At 42.1% G+C, this 19,540-nt stretch overlaps 1 protein-coding gene across 1 annotated transcript in view; it reads left to right on the forward strand.

Annotated features, from left to right (window-relative positions):
* Window positions 1-19,540, forward strand: part of LOC146577177 (protein NLRC3-like) — a 311,857-nt gene that overhangs the window by 291,648 nt on the left and 669 nt on the right. The window contains exon 3 of the mRNA XM_085252126.1: window positions 9,893-10,066. Coding sequence (XP_085108252.1) covers window positions 9,893-10,066 — 174 coding nt within the window. The remainder of the gene's footprint in view (window positions 1-9,892; window positions 10,067-19,540) is intronic.

Raw genomic sequence — 19,540 nt, forward strand, 5'->3', positions numbered from 1 at the left:
TTTTTATAGACAGACAACATGTTTCAGTTCAGACCCTGCCCACTGGGTGGGGCGGCGTCCTGACAGTTGAATTCCTTTGTTCAGCAAGGGCAATAAAAAAAGCACTCACAAAAAAACAATAAATCTTTCAGAGATCTTCTACATCCTGAGTTCTGACACAAAAACCAGATGGTCTTCACATAAACATTTTGAGCAAGGTAAAAAGTGATTTGTTGGTGTTTTTCCTTCAACCTTAGCATCAACTTTCACACCATAAATCCTTAGTTGACAAGGCAAGAGAAAATAACAGTTAACATAAAGAGCTTTGTTAAGTTACAGAATCTTCAGTCTAATCTCAACATACTTTTGACAGGTCCATTAAACACTAGACATTTAGAATCCTTTAGTGATATAAGTTTGCCCATGGTAGAATATTACATGTAGTTATTTGCATTAGGAAATGTTTAACCATATATACCTAAAGGCACATAATTAATGATGTGTGATCTTTTAGCAGACTGCACTGAGGAATGCACTCAAGGAATGCACTCTGTCCCAGTTTAAGTGCCTTGTTTACATATAGATGAACTGTTGGATTTTCCAAACCAGCAGGCCAAAAGAAATGCCCTGGGGTCGCAGCAAGAGGAGATGAAGTTTTAAAACAAAGGGCATTGCAAAAACAGGATCCTTTGTATAATATCACTACAAAACAATATCCTGTAAATGCTAACCGTAGTGCTAAAATTCACAACACAAACTGTGTGTGTTTGTATTTCCGGTCTCTCCATTAAAGTCAGTGTGTAATGTTTCCTGGCTAACATCAGCTGTGTGCAGCTTAGTTCAGCACAAATCTGCCGCTCCATAGTTCACGGTAACGGACTCACAGCTGGACCAACGAGGCCGAGTGTGTCCGCCACTCTGAGCTACGTTCGTGTTTGTGTACTTGTAGTTTGTACTTTGAGTTCACTCAGAGCCCACAGAGGACGCAGCGTACGTGATGACGTCACAGCCCTTTACCTCCTTTACTGTCACTGTGATTAATATTTACACACGAGACACCTGCAGAGCTCTGACGCTAAGCTAGCACACAGCATGCTAACACTAGCTAGCATGACGGAGTTTCTATACAGCTGGGTGGTGCTATGTTACTGATGTTGAATTTTATTTTGTTCATAAGGTTAAACTCTAATAATTTTATTAGAGTTGCCAACCGTCCCCTAAAAAACGGAATTGTCTCGTATTCAGAGAAAATATTACGCGTTTCGTATTGAGGTGAAACAGAACAGTTTGTCCCGGACTTCAGCTGCAATGAAAAAGACACAAAGCTGGAGTTATTCTGTGTTTACGCTGCACAGCTGCCTCTTCTTCTCTCATCCTCTCCCCCCCTCTCCTGTTTCTACTTCAATCATGAAACTGATCAATGATCAGCTGATCGGCTTTTCTCTCTTGTTTATTTATCTCCCACTTTGCGCCAGAAAGAGGAAACCAGCAGGTGTCGCGATAAACAACAGCAGCATGTTTAAGCTTGATCAGCTGTTGTTTTATTTAATATTAATTTCTAGTATCAGCTGATGTTTGCTGGAGCCATAGCTGTAAACCTGCTGGTCATGATATCAGTTTGAATATGTGGTGAGAGGGAAACATGAAGATGAAACCAGGAGATGTCCTTACTGAACCATCAGAGCTGAACAGGTGATGGAGAAACAGGTTTACCTTTTAGGTGACATGAATGAGTTGAAGGGAAGTTATGAACTGTTTCTGAGAGACAAATAACACCAGGATCCTTTTCTAAGTAGCTGACAGCTGGTAACTGTGCAGGGGTGGATCTAGCAAAGTGTTGCCAGGGGGGCAGGTAGGGCATTAACAGGGAAAGGGGGGCACAAAGAAATACTTTCTTAATCTCATTTCAAATGTCTCACTTTTAAAAAAAATAATTATCTGAGTCTTACAACAAATGATTGATAGATTGATACATATATACCATCAGAACAGTGTACATCACTGTCACAACAGCGTTTGTTATCATTCAAAGGCTTTATGATTTTTCCTATAATGGTGGGCTGGTCTTTAGTCAAAATGCCCGGGACGATTTTTTTGTCCCAGTCCAGCTCTGTATGCAGCTCATCTGCAGTCTGGTGTTGCCTACATCTTCCTATTCAGAAGGCAACACATTAACAAGAGAATTCTGAGTAAAACCGAAGTTACTTTCCCTAGTAACTAGTTACTCTGAAAGTAACGAGTAACTTGAAGTAACCGAGTTACTTTTGATAGAAGTAACTAGTAATGTAACGAAGTTACTAATTTAAAGTAACTTACCCAACACTGCACACGAGACACCTGACAGCATGTTAACGCTAAGCTAACCTAGAACCCAGAGTGACGTAAAGCTGAGTAAACACTGACCCCAGACCAGCACCGTGATAAAGTGAGCTGCTGCTGCTGAACTTGAACAGGTAACAAAGTGATGAGCAGTCAGGCTGCAGGTTTCTACCTGTTCATGTTTCTACAGTAGAATCACTTTGAAGTGTCTTTGTGCTGTTTCATCTTTGATTTGTGTTCATAAACACTCAGAGAAACATCACGTGACCTCATCAGGATCTGTGTTGGTGTGTGGGGCTGTACCTCAGCTTTATGTTGTTACATGCTCATTTGTTCATTTTAACGTCAAAGTAATGTTATGAGGAGTAATGAAGTAACGTACTCCATTACTTTTAATTAAAGTGTTCTGTGTAATATGTGTAATAATGACTGTTTTGAGTAATGACCAACACTGATCACAACAAAGAGGAAATGCCTCCAACATGCACAAACATTTGAGCCACAACATGCAGTTAATGTGCACAAATGTCTTTGATATGCTGCTCAGTGATGGTGGTGACTGTCAGAGCAGAGCTACTGAGAATCAATAAGTAATATCAATGATGGGATCAGAATCACTAAATTCTTCTCATCCCTGTCAGTATCATACATGTGCTGTATAATGTGATAAATGTAGAGGTGCTGGCTGTTCTCTCACTCTGCTGTTTAGCTGTAAAGGACGCCTCCCTGCCTTTGTCTCATTCATGACCTTTAATAGTCTCTTCTAACATGCAGAGATCTGTATGATCTGTTTCATAGAGTCTAACCAGCCTGTACAGGTAACAACAACAGTCACTGCATCACTGACACACAAACGTCATCTCTGTCAATAACAACATTCATACATGGAATAAAAACACATCAGTGGATCATTGCTGGAGCTGATGTTTGTGCTCCTGGTGCAAAGGCTCTCAGTTTCCTCCTTGAAATAACATCAGTGGTGGGTCAGCGACATGCTTTCTTTCCCTCTCAGGTTTAAATATCTGGGACTCTCCACCGTTTGGTTTTACAGCTGAAGAAGCTTCTCAGATGAAACGTCTTCCAGAAACTTAAAGACGTCTCTTTTCTCTCCAAGCTCCTTAGATCACATGACCTGGATGACTGAACCTACAGACATATTGACCTGGTTTCATGGTCACATGACAGGTCAGAGGTCAGCGACTGTAACTCAGTGACTCCTGTTAATGTGAACTCACTGAGTGTTTGTGGTTTACCTCTCAGACTGACTGAAGATGATGATGGAGGAAGAGGAGGACAGAGCAGAGTCTGCAGGGTCCAGCTGTCCGTCTGTGAGGAGTGACCGGTCCAAAGATCATAATCCAGACTTCAGTGGTGAACCTGGAGCAACGAGGTCAGAGAGCTGTGATGACTCCTTTACATGTTTGTGTTTCCTGGATAAATATGACCTGAAACATCCTCAGATTGTTACAAAGATTCATTAAAAAGAAAAGAATGAAAGAGAAAAGATCCAAATGTTCGACTTGGTCATTTGCTGTTTGAGGACAGTGATGCTCATATCTGTGGGGAAAGTGTGACCTGAGTGGGTTCATGTTTGTCTTTAAAGAACAGAGCTGCTCTGATTCTCTTTGTGTCTGATCTGTTAAACAGTCTGAGAGGTCACACAGAGACCCAGCAGCTAAAGCCTGGATCATACTGGCTGCTGTTACTCCATCAGGACAACACTGAACCACAGTGGTGTGGATGTAGTGGATAAATCCCACCATACTGATGCTCAGAGTTAACCACAGGGAACAAAACCAGATGTTACCTTCAGATTGTGACCTTTGGAGTGGACGATGCAGATTTCAATAGAGAATAAATGTTGTTGTTTTTCAGCTGTGAAGAAAGAATCTAATTTTCTGAACTTAAGAATTTATGATGCTGGAAACAACATGGAGACTATAACACAACATTTCCACTGTGTTCATAGAATGAATGTAAAACTGTCAGACATTCATTAAATATGCAAAATGTCTACAGAAGCATCAGAGGGTCAGACGTGAAGCACTCAGTGATTTTGATCAAATGACTCATCAGTTATTGATCTGTACTACACTGATCTACCACGTTAGTAAAGCTGGTGTTCTGGTGGTGGAGGGAGACTCGGATCATGTTCTGGTTTTGGAGCAGTGATCTGCTGATGGTTCAGTTTGATGAGCTTCTTCAAAATCATCCCTGACATCACCACTGAAAGGACGTCCATGAAAACAGACTGAAAATTACTGATATGTTCACAATCTGAGAGTTTAAAACTTGACAGACTTGATTCAGATGAAGTTATTTGAGCAGAAACTCCTGGATCTTTATCCTGTGTTGATCTAATCCTTCATGGTTCCTCCACAGAGTGGACCAGCAGAGCTCAGAGGTTCCCAGTGGTCAGTCTGCCCAGCAGCATCAAACACAGCTGGACTCCATATTTATGGTCTGTACATGTACAACAACTACTTTAATATTAATAATAATGCATTTATTTATAGGTCCCTTTCAGAACACCAAGGACTCTGTGGACTAAATGACCAAAAGAAACAAACTTTGAAATCAGACGGTGCAAATGTGATCACAGGGAAACGTTTTAAACATCGAGGCTTTAAACAAAAACCAAAGTGAAACAGTTTGTAGTCGAGATCAGTGGAGATGAAGCTGAATAACTGTTTCTTCAATAACTTTGAGCAATAAATGACAAATATGATGGAAATTAGCAGCATTAGCACTTACTAATGATGTTAGTCGACACTCGGCTGTATTGAGACGACCACATTAGGTGGTCCTCAACTGTAATGGAAACCAGTGGATCCAGTCCAGTCGTGGTGACCTGTGGCGAGTCGATCTGAGCAGCTACTAATGGAAACAGGGCCATAGATGTGTTTGTGCTTAATAACAGTGAATCACATGAGTTTTACATTACAGTTAAAATCTCATGTTGTTTGTTAAAGTGTGCAGTTCAGGGTGTGTTACTAAAACACTTTCCAAAGACCCAGCCCCCATAAAAAGCAGCCAATCAGCTTCTAAGAGTTACACACCCACACATATCTATCAGGTTAACTCTGGTCTAACACACTTGGATTTAGCTTGAAGAATGTTCCTGTACGAGGACTGAAAATGATTTAATAAGCAGCTAATGTCCAAAGAACAACTTTGACACACCTTCATAAAACCTGCAGAGCAAAGAAAAACTAGCTGAAAGTCTGGCTGCTCTTATGAAAAGTACAGAGAAATTATGGGTCGCTCAACACTTGTGCACAATATAAGAGTTGAAATAAATCTAAAGAATAACTCAAAATCCTACAATCATACTGATAAAGTCATCTACAGCTGACTATCCAAGTGGATTTGTTTAAGACAGCTCCATCTGCTGGTGGCCCTCTGCAGGTGCATGAAAGGGGCGTGTTTATATTGAAAGTAGTAGAGAAAGTAAACCCCACGGGAAGGAGGAGGACTCTCAGCAGCTTCCAGCTCATATTCAGACATTTGACTTCTCACTGAAAGCAGCAAGTTTGAGTGTCTGTACCTTAGTTCGAAGAGATAACATGTCAGTAGTAATTAGAGTTGATTGAGCAATGCTGTCCTTGTAATGTAGTTTATGATTTTTATGGACAAGTCCAGTTTTTCTGTAGAGCCTCTCAAGTTGGTGACAGCAGCAGTGGAAGTTCACGTGTAAACCAGAGCAGCAAATCAGGTCCAAATGTGTTGTTCACAGTGAGTGGGATCATCATTGGCTGCTATGTTAACCTCCTGCAGCAGGATGTGTTTGGTCAGAGAATGGATAGATCACTAAGTCATTGTTGAGTTTAGGGAGACAGTAGACAGTTGGAGGAGGTTCAGCCAGTTGACACACAGTAGATAAAATAACTGAAGGCAGGAGCAGACACCTGTATGACTTTCCACCTCTCACATAGATTATTGTCCCTGGGCAGCGCCACAGGGCTGGTAGATGTAAACAAAGCAGGAGGAGAGGATTGATTCATCTGAGAAAAGTCACAGAGTTGTGTCTTGATGCTCAATCATCCAGGTACGTAAATCCCAAAAAGCTTGATTCTGTTCATCTGGATGTTTTCAGTGGGAGAAACGTTTCATCATCATCAGGTGACTTCTTCAGTCTCAGCTGACTGCAGGTTTCAATCTCATAAACAGGACATTTGTATGACTGAAACCAGCCCACTGAAGGAACAATGGGCTGGGAGGTCAGTTCATTGATCATTGGTACGCATATTGTCAGGACCATTGATCAATGGTTGTTGATCAATGTTCATGAGTCCAGTTCACAGAGAGCTGGGGAATGGCTGCAATCACAGCATGTAAGATGGTGACAAATGTACCCTTAGGCCCCTCCTCCATTCAGAGATGGTCTTTTCACATAAATGGCCTCCTTGACTCCGCCCTCAAACCAGTGTTCACATTTACTCAGGACCTTCTTGATGTGAAGTTCTTCTGCTTCGCTGGCTGCTGTGTCTGTGGGGATGGTGTTTGTTCTGTGTTGTAGCGTCCTGATGACGCCCAGTTTGTGCCCCAGTGGATGATGAGAGTCAAACCTTAAATACTGATCTGTATGCGTAAACAGAGTGAACCTTTAAGACCAGTTGTCTGTACGATCAACTCAGTCACCTGAAACATCTCCAAGTTTCTGGCTTTGATCATCAACCTGTTGGTAGTTCAGCTCTGAACACCAGTGAAATGTTTCTCCCACTGAAATCGCTGCATTCATATGAACAGCATCAACGCTTTGGGATCATGGAGTTGTGGACAAAGTCTCAGTTAATCAGATAAAGTCAAACCTATAATTGGTGAAGAGGTCGTGGATGATATGCCCCTTGATCGTAAAGAAGTGGATGTTGTGTGGACTAAAGTTCAGAGTGGTGGGTCATTCATAAATATTCTGTTCCAGCTGCTGGAGGACAACATCATCACTTTTGTGAAGAACGAGCTGAAGAAGATCCAGAAGGCTCTGAATCCAAATAAGCCCCAGTGCTTGGAGTTTCAGAGGGAGGATGATGAGCAGAGGAGAAACAGCAGAGAGGCATTTGTGAAGATCACAGTGGACTTCCTGAGGAGAATGAAGCAGGAGGAGCTGGCTGACCGTCTGCAGAGCAGTAAGAGGATTTATCTAAAGATTTAAGCTGCTGGATAAATGAGAGACTTGTGACACCAGTGTGTTCAGTCATTTCTCAGTGGGTCAGAAATTGTCATCAGCATTTTGTAAAATATGATTGTTAAAGTTGTATTTTTATTATTATTATTCAGAACTTCCAGCTGCTGTTTGTCATCGTAACCTTAAGTCTAAGCTGAAGAAGAAGTTCCAGTGTGTGTTTGAGGGCATCGCTAAAGCAGGAAACCCAACCCTCCTGAATCAGATCTACACAGAGCTCTACATCACAGAGGGAGGGACTGCAGAGGTCAATGATGAACATGAGGTCAGACAGATTGAAACAGCATCCAGGAAACCAGACAGACCAGAAACAACCATCAGACAAGAAGACATCTTTAAAGCCTCACCTGGAAGAGATGAACCAATCAGAACAGTGCTGACAAAGGGAGTGGCTGGCATTGGGAAAACAGTCTTAACACAGAAATACAGCCTGGACTGGGCTGAAGACAAAGCCAACCAGGACATCCAGTTCATATTTCCATTCACTTTCAGAGAGCTGAATGTGCTGAAAGAGGAAAAGTTCAGCTTGGTGGGACTTGTTCATCACTTCTTTACTGAAACCAAAGAAGCAGGAATCTGCAGCTTTGAAGACTTCCAGGTTGTGTTCATCTTTGATGGTCTGGATGAGTGTCGACTTCCTCTGGACTTCCACAAAACTACAATCCTAACTGACCCTAGAAAGTCCACCTCAGTGGATGTGCTGCTGATAAACCTCATCAGGGGGAAACTGCTTCCCTCTGCTCGCCTCTGGATAACCACACGACCTGCAGCAGCCAATCAGATCCCTCCTGACTGTGTTGGCATGGTGACAGAGGTGAGAGGGTTCACTGACCCACAGAAGGAGGAGTACTTCAGGAAGAGATTCAGAGATGAGGAGCAGGCCAGCAGGATCATCTCCCACATCAAGAAAGCTCGAAGCCTCCACATCATGTGCCACATCCCAGTCTTCTGCTGGATCACTGCTACAGTTCTGGAGGATGTGCTGGAAACCAGAGAGGGAGGACAGCTGCCCAAGACCCTGACTGAGATGTACATCCACTTCCTGGTGGTTCAGGCCAAAGTGAAGAAGGTCAAGTATGATGGAGGAGCTGAGACAGATCCACACTGGAGTCCAGAGAGCAGGAAGATGATGGAGTCTCTGGGAAAACTGGCTTTTGATCAGCTGCAGAAAGGAAACCTGATCTTCTATGAATCAGACCTGACAGAGTGTGGCATCGATATCAGAGCAGCCTCAGTGTACTCAGGAGTGTTCACACAGATCTTTAAAGAGGAGAGAGGACTGTACCAGGACAAGGTGTTCTGCTTCATCCATCTGAGTGTTCAGGAGTTTCTGGCTGCTCTTCATGTCCATCTGACCTTCAGCAACTCTGGACTCAATCTGCTGGAACAACAACAAACAAAGTCCATATGGTCTATATTGTTTTGGAAACAAAAACCTGAAAAAGAAGTAACATCTGTAGAGAAACACTTCCACCAGAGTGCTGTGGACAAGGCCTTACAGAGTCCAAATGGACACCTGGACTTGTTCCTCCGCTTCCTCCTGGGTCTTTCACTGCAGACCAATCAGAGTCTCCTACGAGGTCTGCTGACACAGACAGGAAGTAGCTCACAGACCAATCAGGAAACAGTCCAGTACATCAAGGAGAAGCTCAGTGAGAATCTGTCTGCAGAGAAAAGCATCAATCTGTTCCACTGTCTGAATGAACTGAATGATCGTTCTCTAGTGGAGGAGATCCAACAGTCCCTGAGATCAGGAAGTCTCTCCACAGGTAAACTGTCTCCTGCTCAGTGGTCAGCTCTGGTCTTCATCTTACTGTCATCAGAAGAAGATCTGGATGTGTTTGACCTGAAGAAATACTCTGCTTCAGAGGAGGCTCTTCTGAGGATGCTGCCAGTGGTCAAAGCCTCCAACAAAGCTCTGTAAGTACATTTGTATTCATATGCTTGTTGACAAAAAGCAGGTGTGATCAACTAAAACCACTAACAAAATAACCCCCAAAACCACAGTTATGAGTGCTGGTGTCTGAAAAGTGTATACAACTGTTAAGTGATAATCAGTACTCACTTTGTTCAATACTGAATACCTGTCGGCATTTCTGAAATTTTTCTGGGTGTAACTGTCATCAAAGTTACACCCAGACCTGGCCTTGAGTTGTTATCTGAGTTTTAATCATGAACTCTTCTTAAACGATGACAAAATAAAGAAATTTGGCACGTTTTGTTGATACCAAAAGCCTATTGAACTATCCACTGATCTTTTACTGCTCTGTTCTGTTCTCTCTCTGATTGTTTCCACATGTTGCTCGTTACTTTCTTGACAAAAAGAGAATGGAATATTGCTAAATGTTATGTAATCTCATTACACTTGATCAAAAGTGAGTTTTTTTAAATTGTTTTTCTGTTATTTTTCAGACTGAGTCTCTGTAACCTGTCAGAGAGAAGTTGTGAAGCTCTGTCCTCAGGTCTCAGCTCTCAGACCTCTAATCTGAGAGAGCTTGACCTAAGTAACAATAACCTGCAGGATTTAGGCATGAAGTTTCTGTCTGAAGGACTGAAGAATCCACACTGCAAACTGGAAACTCTCAGGTGAGATCAAGCATTTTGTAATCAACTGGCAGAATTAGCAAATTAATAATAAGGTAATCCTTTAATAAGAGGAGATATGGGGGTGTTCTGATGTGCAAAGTACTCTTATGTTGAAAGATTCTAAAACAAGAAGTAGTTCCTGGGAACTGCTTTCTGTTTTATTGCTGTCTAAGTAGAAACTTGCTGATGAAATTACTGATGAGTTTGCAGAGTTGAATCCACAGAACACAACACAAATATTCTTACACCCATCAATATGTACATAGTCATGGTGTTGGGTGCTGAAGATCATAATTAGAAATTTAATTATAAATTTCTTTAAATGCACATTCAGGTCTGTGACACTCATTCAGACCGTGAGCACTGGCTCTGTGCTACATACAGACATTTCTGCATCCCTGCCATTCAAAGGCACTTTGTTATATATAGTTTATATATGTAGTATTCAAAACTGAACTGTAAGCTTGGTGTTTTTAAAGGAAGCAATTTTAATTCAGTGTTTTCATTAGTCTTAATTTTATACATTTACTACCACTAAGAAGAGAACGGACATGACCTTAAGGCCTGGACAAGTTTGAAACCTTTTGTCCTTCACAATGGAAAATGGGTATCACTTTATCCAGCTTCTAATTTATAAATTCTGCACTCAGCTTTGCCGTCTCCAATATCACTGAAATTCAGCCAGATGCTGCTCATTTTATGCTTTCACTTTTTCCTGACACGCTTGAATTTAAACCTGTGTCGGTGTGTACCAGGCCTGTACCACTAAGCTTGCTTTCTTCTGAACGTTTGCTCCCATCCCTTTCTTTAAATAGTGGCATGATCCCAGGCTGTCTCTTAATGTGATTGGCCACATGATGTGTCCATCAGAATAAAGTCCCAGCCCTGCTGCCATGGAATATCAGCAACCCTGAAAATTCTTTAATAACTGATATATGAAATTATCTCAGGGGCTGAATTTGGCCGACGGGCCATATGTTTGACACCCCTGGTTTAGACAGTTTAGCATTCTATGTTCTACTGAGTTAACTCCAAGCTGAGTAGCAAATCAGCTAACTGCAGCCACAAGCTCCGACTGGTTTTCTTTGTGGATGATGATGTATTCTCCCTTTACTAGGTTCACTCAGGTGTTCCACTCATGGTTGTTATTAACTTCCTGTTTTATTTTGGTAGTTTTCATCTCTGGTGTCAAAGGTTTAGTTTTACTTCCTCCCCTGACATTGTCTACATGAGTTTCAGCTGTACAAGGTTTTATTGCGTGTTTATTGATTTGACGCTTCTTTTTATTTAACTATTATTGTTGACTTCTAAACAATTGTTAAAAAGTATTTTCATTGAAATATCAAATAATTTATTACTTTATCAGCTAATTCATTATACTTCTCTAAATAAGGGTGATAGTGTGTGTGGGTTGTCTTCAGATACTCTGCTTCCTCCCACAGTCCAATGTGAATGAGGCCCAGCTGTAAAGTCACAGCAGTCACACTGTATGTGTCTCATTGTCACTGGAGTTTAGGCTCCATGCATCCAGCTGGTGCTGCAGAAAAAGTAGAAATGTTTCTGTTTGGTTCTAATCTGCTGCTGAGTCTCTTTTACAAAGATAGAACCGCAGCTAATCATGCTCATGTAGCCAGTTAGTAAAAACCCAAGTCACCGTCAGACTAGGGTTGCCAACTTCCTGGGACACCTCGTGGCCAGGGCCGGGCGACCCAGTTGTCTCCACCCTTCCAAGTGTGGTGAATTTTTTAGCTCTTTTTTGTGTGTGTGAAATTATTTTTTTAACCATTTGACTTGAAGTTGATTTAATGATGCATATTCTTTGTGATATGAACACATGGGAAACAAATGATCATTTAGCCATTTATTTGTAGCGCAAAATGACAACATTAACACAATAAAACAGGTCTCTTTCTTAAACAGAAGCCTGTCATGCTTAACTTTAAAGAATATAAGTTAATCTTTCTTTAAAAGAACTCTGTCCTGCTTAACTTAAAATTATATAAATTTATAGAAAACAATAGAAAGAAAAACATTCTTATAACAGTCCACATAAAGTGCATTTAGTGCAGCTGGCTTCAGTTGAGGTATTATTTCAGCTTTTCTAATGCTAATCAGCTGCTCGCGTTTGTAAACCTGCTTGTTCCCATGATTACGCATCTTAACTCATCATTATTAATCTATGTATTACTTTTATGTATTAGTCATCTATTCGTTGTAATCATCTATCCTTGCAGTTGTTTATTACACAAAATAAATTATATTATCACACTTCTGGCCACATAGAGTTGATATTCACTGCACATGTTCACATTAACCTTAACCAGAGGGTTTAAAAACAACAACAATGTCTACATACCATATCTTCTGCTGCCATGGCCTGGTGAACAACAAATTGGTTAAGGGTTCCCTGAGCTTTCATGCCACTCATGTGCCCACCACTAGAAGCATGCTGCCAGTCCACCATGGCCTATGAAAAAAGTGCGACGGCACACAGTGCAGTGCGCTTTATAGGTGTTATCGCGCACTTTTTCCAGCGAGGTGTTTTCATTTTCCCATTCCTCCCTGCACTTATGCAGCCTTTTTTTTTTCTTTCTCGGTGGGGTACAAACATTGCTGGTCGAAGGTGTACTGTCGTCCGAGACTTGCACCGCAGTGTCAGCGTTTGTTTCCCTGTTGGCCATGCTTCTTTTTGTGGTCATCTGTTGTCTTCTGGTATTTTCTCAGCGAGCGACCTTTCCTCTACCAATGAGATAAGTGGTAATCTGAATTGTCATACTCGTGCGTAAGGTCATTGGTCACAAAGCAGGAGAGGGGCTGGGAATTATGTTTTCAAACAAAGCGTTAATTCCATTAACATTTATAGACTACTTTTGATTCTCTCTGTATTACAGGACAAAGTGCGTCCCTTTGGAGCTCAATACGGGACGTGTACTTTTTATTTATTTATTTATTTATTTATTTATTTTGCCTGTCCCGTTTGGCTCTTTTGCATCAGAATTGTTGTCTAAAGGCAAAGAAAGATGCCCAACGGATTTACTTTACCAAACTGACCATCCCAGCCTTGCCGTAATGGTCCATTTGATTCACCTTTTATTGTTTATTTTATTTTCACTTACTGAATACGGGACAGACTTGACTGGGGGAAAGAAGGGGAGAAAGAAAGAGGGAAAGAGAAACAGCTGAGAAGAGGGACGGGGGAGAAGGGCAAAAGACAAAAACCAACAGAATGAGCAGGAAAAAAAATGCATATATCAATCACCTGGATCACCTGCTGAGAAAGAAAAAGGAAAACAAGCAGAAGAGAACAAGAGTAATAGAATAAACAACATCACAATGATATATGGGAATATGACAGTAAATACTAAATGTTAAACATTATTGTGCAGCACATAAGATCAACAGAACACAGTGTGCTTTGAGGTAGGAGCCAAAAAGGGTGTAGTTTGTGGGTGTGATCACCCGTGTGTACACCTGTGAGCATGGACGCGCTTGTTTTTTTAAAAGGTTCCTTCATGTAATGATCTGCTAGAGGGTGTGGGGGGGCCACAGCCCCGTCCTCCAGGGCATGAAGCAGGTGTGGAGGAGATCAAAACTCCAGACATCCAGAGGCCCCCAGAACACAAGAGACCAAGGAAGACCCACAGAGGGGCAGCCGCGCCACTGACGTGTACTTTTCTTTCTAAATACGGGACGATTCCGTTATTCAAGGGACGGTTGGCAACCCTACGTCAGACACAGCAGACATTTAGTGATGATCTCACTGTATGTGGTCTTTTAGCGCCTCCTAGTGGTGAATTTGTGGAGTGGTGTTAGTCTGGGTGAGGAGTGTAACTATTGAGTGACACAGACCGAGCCTGCATGCTGGTAGCACCTTAGCCACAGCTCGGGTGTGGAAAAGCTGAAAAAGAAGGTTTTCTAGTTTGTAACAAGGAAAAAACTGAGAGGACTGAGTTAAAGAGAGGCTGGAGAGTAACACAGAGCAGCAATGAAAGCTGTTCACACAGTTTAGACAGTTTAGCATCAAATGTTCTAGTGAGTTAGGTTAGCTCCATGCTAACGAACAAATCAGCTAACTAGCAAGCCAGCTAACTAGCAGACCAGCTAACTAGCAAGCCAGCTAACTAGCAGACCAGCTAACTAGCAAACCAGCTAAATGTAGCCACAAGCTGCGACTGCGGTTTTATAACGAGAGCATCAGACACTCAGACTGGTTTTCTTTGTGGATGATGATGTATTTTTATTCTAATCCTTCATGGTGATGCTGCCATTCACCCACTGCTCCTGGCAATGTTGCCAACTCCTCAGTAAGGAAAATTGCTATTGGCTGTCCTAAAAGTTGCTGGAAGGAGGTCAGTGTGAATGGACTGTTGTCATTGGTCTGAATGTGCCACTATAAACATGTGCTCTTCATTATTGTGTGTGTAGAACAACAAATAAAACCAAATCACAAAAAGCTTCAAGTCAAAAACACATGAAACTTTGAGGGTTTTTCCCAAGGATGAGGAAGCAGACTCGGCCCCAAACAGCTGGATATATGGATGGTTACCACAGCAACCACAGCAGTGCGCTCTGAGTATATTTAGTTGTATAAAGGTGTTTGTGGTGTGTTGCAGCTGAAGCAGCCTCATGTATGTTGACACAGGGAGAAAATAGTGTGAGAACACTGTTCACAGCAGTCACAGCTCGCTGCCTTCAACAGTCTCTTCCTTCCTTGTTTAGATGTCACTGATATCACCGCTCTCACACTGACCACCTGTTGGAGCTAACATGCTAACATGGCTAACAGCAGGATCACTACATGTAGTCCTTAGTGATGGAAACTGGAACCATGAAGTCAGTGATGCTGGAATAAGCATCTCCACAGTGACACTAATGGTAACTATCATGAGTCTTTGATGATATTCTGTGAAACACTGACAGAGAAAAGTGTTGGACAAATCTGAACAAGTCTACTTAATATACACGACTGTCCATAATTGTGATGGACACATGTTTTGGAGAAACGCCCTCCCTCCTGCTGCTCAGTTCACTCCGCTGTTCCACTCATTTTTGTTCATTATAACCTGTTTTATTTTGGTAAGTATGGTCTCTGGTGTCAGACGTTGTCTGGATGAGTTTCAGCTGTGTCACATGACCCTCCTGTGTTGACCTCAGCTGTATAGATGGCTCTGTCCTTCCCTCAGTCTTTATGTCAGTGTCAGTTTCTCCTCCTCATGTGCTGCCGGCCTCTTTTAGATTCTCTTTAGTTTGTTCCTCGTGTCCTTTCATTCCTCAGTTTAAGACACCAAACTCATCAAAGGTTCAGTCTGCCTCCTGAAACACTCCCATTCATGACATGAGACCAATACAAGATGTCCTTGGCAGCACAAACACTGTTTTAAAAGCAGCGATGGGCAAAGCCAGGCTTCGTCAAACTGAAACACTGGAAGCATTTGTGCCATCTTGAAGATGCTGTTCTGTGAAACGGGGACACAGACGAGCCCAGCACAGTTCACAACACAACTACAGACACACAATACATCAGTTTAGTCAAACATAACAGACTGCTGTGTTTACTGTAATAGGCACACAGGTTTACAGCTGTTTGTTGGCCTCATGTTTTGCTCCCAGCCGTGAAGCTTTGGATGCGTTATGTTGACTTTGAGGTTTTCTGGGAGTTTGTGTCATCAGTTCTACACACTGTCAATCAAAGTTACAAGCTGGCGTGGCGTTAGCTTTGATTTGGAATCACTTTGAAAAAGATACATTTCCATGAAAAGATTAAATGTGTTTTCTTTCTTTATACAAAGTTTGTCCCATTTTCACAGGCTCATTCTGACCAATCAGAAGCCTCCATTTCACGCACATCTTTAAGTCGTCCTCAGCTGAACATCTTCTGAACCATTAAAAAACTTTCCTGAACTTTACCTTCTAACACTGGCCTGATGTTTCACTGTCAGTCTGGAGTTTGGCTCATAGTGAACCTGCACAAGTCCTGTTGGATTTGACAGACTCAAAAAGGAAAATAGAGCCTGGAATCAATGTGTTTTTCTAGCTTTCCTTTTTATAGGATCAGTATTTTCTGTATTTCTACACACAGTCTGTGAGTAACAGCTGACAGTGAGGATGATATCCCTGAATGCAGTACATCCTATTTTCTGTTGTAAGTAGAAAAAAGTAGAGCGCAGACAGAGCTGAAAACTGGGGCCCGTTCTTCGTACGTCGCTCACTACATCCAAGATCAAATGACACATCCAAGACCAAATCATCGCGCTAACCGTGAGCTCGCTATTCCGGTTCTCCGAACACACCTGTTGTTGACGATTAGTACAGCTGGATGAAGTAATGTGAGATCACCGGGTGTCGTAAAAGGGGCTACGCATCGATAGTAGAAACATTGATCAGCAACCCGCTGATTGGTCGGCGAAAATGTCGAAGGAGCGCGCTCGGTATTTTTCGGCAGCAGAGCAAGAACTCTTGATTGAGGGATTTCAGGAGTTTCAGAGTTTAATCAGAACGCAAGGGAACACTGCAAAGGCTGCAAAAGCAAGGAGAGAGGGCTGGCAGGAAGTTGCTGACAAATTAAACTCGTAAGTAATTTAATAATAACAATAATAATGGAGTGGATTGATATAGCGCTTTCCAAGGCACCCAAAGTGCTTTACGATACCACTATTCATTCACTCTCACATTCACACACTGGTGGAGGCAGCTACAGTTGTAGCCACAGCTGCCCTGGGGCAGACTGACAGAAGCCAGGCTGCCATATCGCGCCATCGGCCCCTCTGGCCAACACCAGTAGGCGGTAGGGTAGATTTATCATTTCACACTATATTATCCAATATTATATTACACTATATTATATTATAATATGTTATATTATATCCCCTTTCACATTAGAGCCACAACAGGACCCACTAGAACATGGGAACAAGTAAAAGTGAAATATAAGAATATTCTACAGAATGGTAATATTTATCACTTATATTGCTTTTAGTCTCTTGGAAAGAGACCCTGGAATAATCTGTTTGTTTGTTCATAACAGCAACCAAGAAAAGGGCAGAGGAAAAAAAGACAGGTGGTGGTCCTGCACCCCCTCGTCAACAAGTTGGTTAAGTAAATAATACCCTCACGGGAAAATCGATGTCTCTCTATGAGCACACTGTCGCGCTGAGCTAAAGGATCCTGTCTGTCCCGCAATATACGCTGAATTCTGAGGACTCTCCTTATCAATCTTGCACCTTCCGCAATGGGTTGGTCGCGTATACGGACAGGATATGACTGCGACAGGCTTCCCAAATCCACCTTCGCTTTTATAGCCGTGGTCTCTCATCTTGATTACACGAAATAATTTACAATTGCTACTCTGAAATATGAATTACATCTGTAATAATCACATACATGTAATAGAATGTTAATAGTTCATTTCCCTTTTTTAGGAAATGACCTGTATGTATCTGTGTGAAATCAATAAAAGGATCAAGTGCTGCATTATCTTTAGTTACATTGATGTTATTTATTTATGGTGAAACAGTGGTGGAATATCGCTGTTGCTTTCGTATGAATGACGCGGACATACCTGCGTGGCCGCGATCTAATCCTGTTTACATAAAGTAAACCTGCTCTCCAGCAGGTTTACGCTTACGGCTCTGTTGCTATGACAGCAAGTCCCGGATGAGCTTCGGAGAACCGAACGATCCAGGATCACGCGAAATCGTCAACAATCAAATCCAGCTAACTTACTTAGCGAGGTACGAAGAACGGGCCCCTGGTGCCTGTTTGATTTAGTCCTTGAAGCAGTTTTTACTGTTTTTACTGAGATCTTCTAATGATGTTACAGACAGTGTGTGGCTCTCTCTCTGCTGATAGGACTGAATGTGTGTGGAATAAACTGAAGCAGTGATATAAAAGCATCATTCAGCCATTAAAAGGGTCAAAAAGACCAGTCAATGAAAAATGGGAATTCCCGAGACTGGCAATGCCTGGAAGCCGCAGGTATGCCACCTGTGGCAGCTGAGGTCACGTGATCTGAGTGTTTGAACCAGACGTTGGAGCAGCGTTTCCAAACATCTGCACTTCAGAAGCTCCAAAGTGTGGAAACGTCACTGTGGAGCGTCTCGTCGCTATCTAAGAGATTTTCTTGCCTCTGCAAAGCGAAGCTTGCAAACAGCACCATAGTTTGTCAATCCCAACCAATCGGAGCGCTCCTTATGTCACGTCACATGACTCATGTGTTTTCCTCTTTGCTTAGCACCCAAAGAACTAAAGAAAGGCTAAAAGGATGTTCAGCCAATCAAATCCCTCCTAGCAACAGGAAGTCTAGAGAGGAAATGGAGCAGAGAAGGAGAATCACCAGTTTAAATGTCTGAGTTTTAAACTGGTGACCCTCTAAAGAGGCTTTTATTCACTCTTTCTGTTTTCTTTACAGCTTTTTTCACCATTTAAACTGTTTAATATCAGATTTAGAAATAACTTTTGGACAGTTTTTCTACATTTGCACTAAAATGTGACATAAGTAATGACTTTCTGACTTTACGTTGGACTAATCTAACGACTCAGCCTGGCTATGTTGGACTGGGTGTGGAAGCAGCTCCCAGTTTGAGTTCAGGAGACAGACACCCTCTCTACTTTGAAGATCAGCTTCAAACTTTCCTTTTTGATAAAGCTTATAGTTCGAGCTGGATCAGGTGACCCTGAACCATCCCTTAGTTATGCTGCTATAGGCTCAGGCTGTTGGTGGACTTCCCATGATGCTCTGCTTTCTTCTCCCCTCTTTTCACTCCTGATGCTTTTATATGTCACTACTACGTGTCCTTAACTTTTGTCTCTCTGTTTTGTTCTTGTCTCTCTGAGCTCATCTCTTCTCTTTCCCCTCACCCTGCAACCAGTCATGGTAGATGCTCCTCCTGGAGCCTGTTTTCACTGGGAGGATCTTTGTGTCAAAGGGAGTTCTTCTTCCCACCATCACCAAGTGCTGCTCACAGTCGATTGTGTCGCGAAATCTATCAATGTAGAGCAGTGAGACAAACCACGGAGGCCCCAGAGAAGTGCAATCAAACGATGAGTTTATTAACACACAGGAGAAAACATCAGCCTATGACTTCTGACAAAAATACATGTTGTGGACACTTACAAAGCAGTGGGGTATACGCCCCCCCATGGCGTCAATAAAAATAGTCAGAGTAAAATAGGTTCCAGACATTAGTCACAGTTAATGGTACATCTTGTACATGTTTAATGGCTATAAACAGACACAGAACTTCTCTTTTCTGTAACACCTTCCATACAAGGTAATAAACTTCAAGCCCTCAGGGTCTCTGGGGCTAATTATTGTCTCTGGTCATCTGTTGCCAAGTAGAGTAAATATAGTGAGACACCAAATGAGTTAAGGCCTCAGGCCTGACACATTCCTAGATTATATGTGTTATATGTATTGTAAGCATCCATGCAATCATCCTGTTCTAGTTTCCCTCAGCATGGATCACCTGGACAGTC

Source organism: Mchenga conophoros, linkage group LG3 (genome assembly GCF_057382185.1).
Source record: "Mchenga conophoros isolate Kocher_MC1m ecotype Shallow Benthic linkage group LG3, M_conophoros_male_GT1.1, whole genome shotgun sequence".
Classification (NCBI taxonomy): domain Eukaryota; kingdom Metazoa; phylum Chordata; class Actinopteri; order Cichliformes; family Cichlidae; genus Mchenga; species Mchenga conophoros.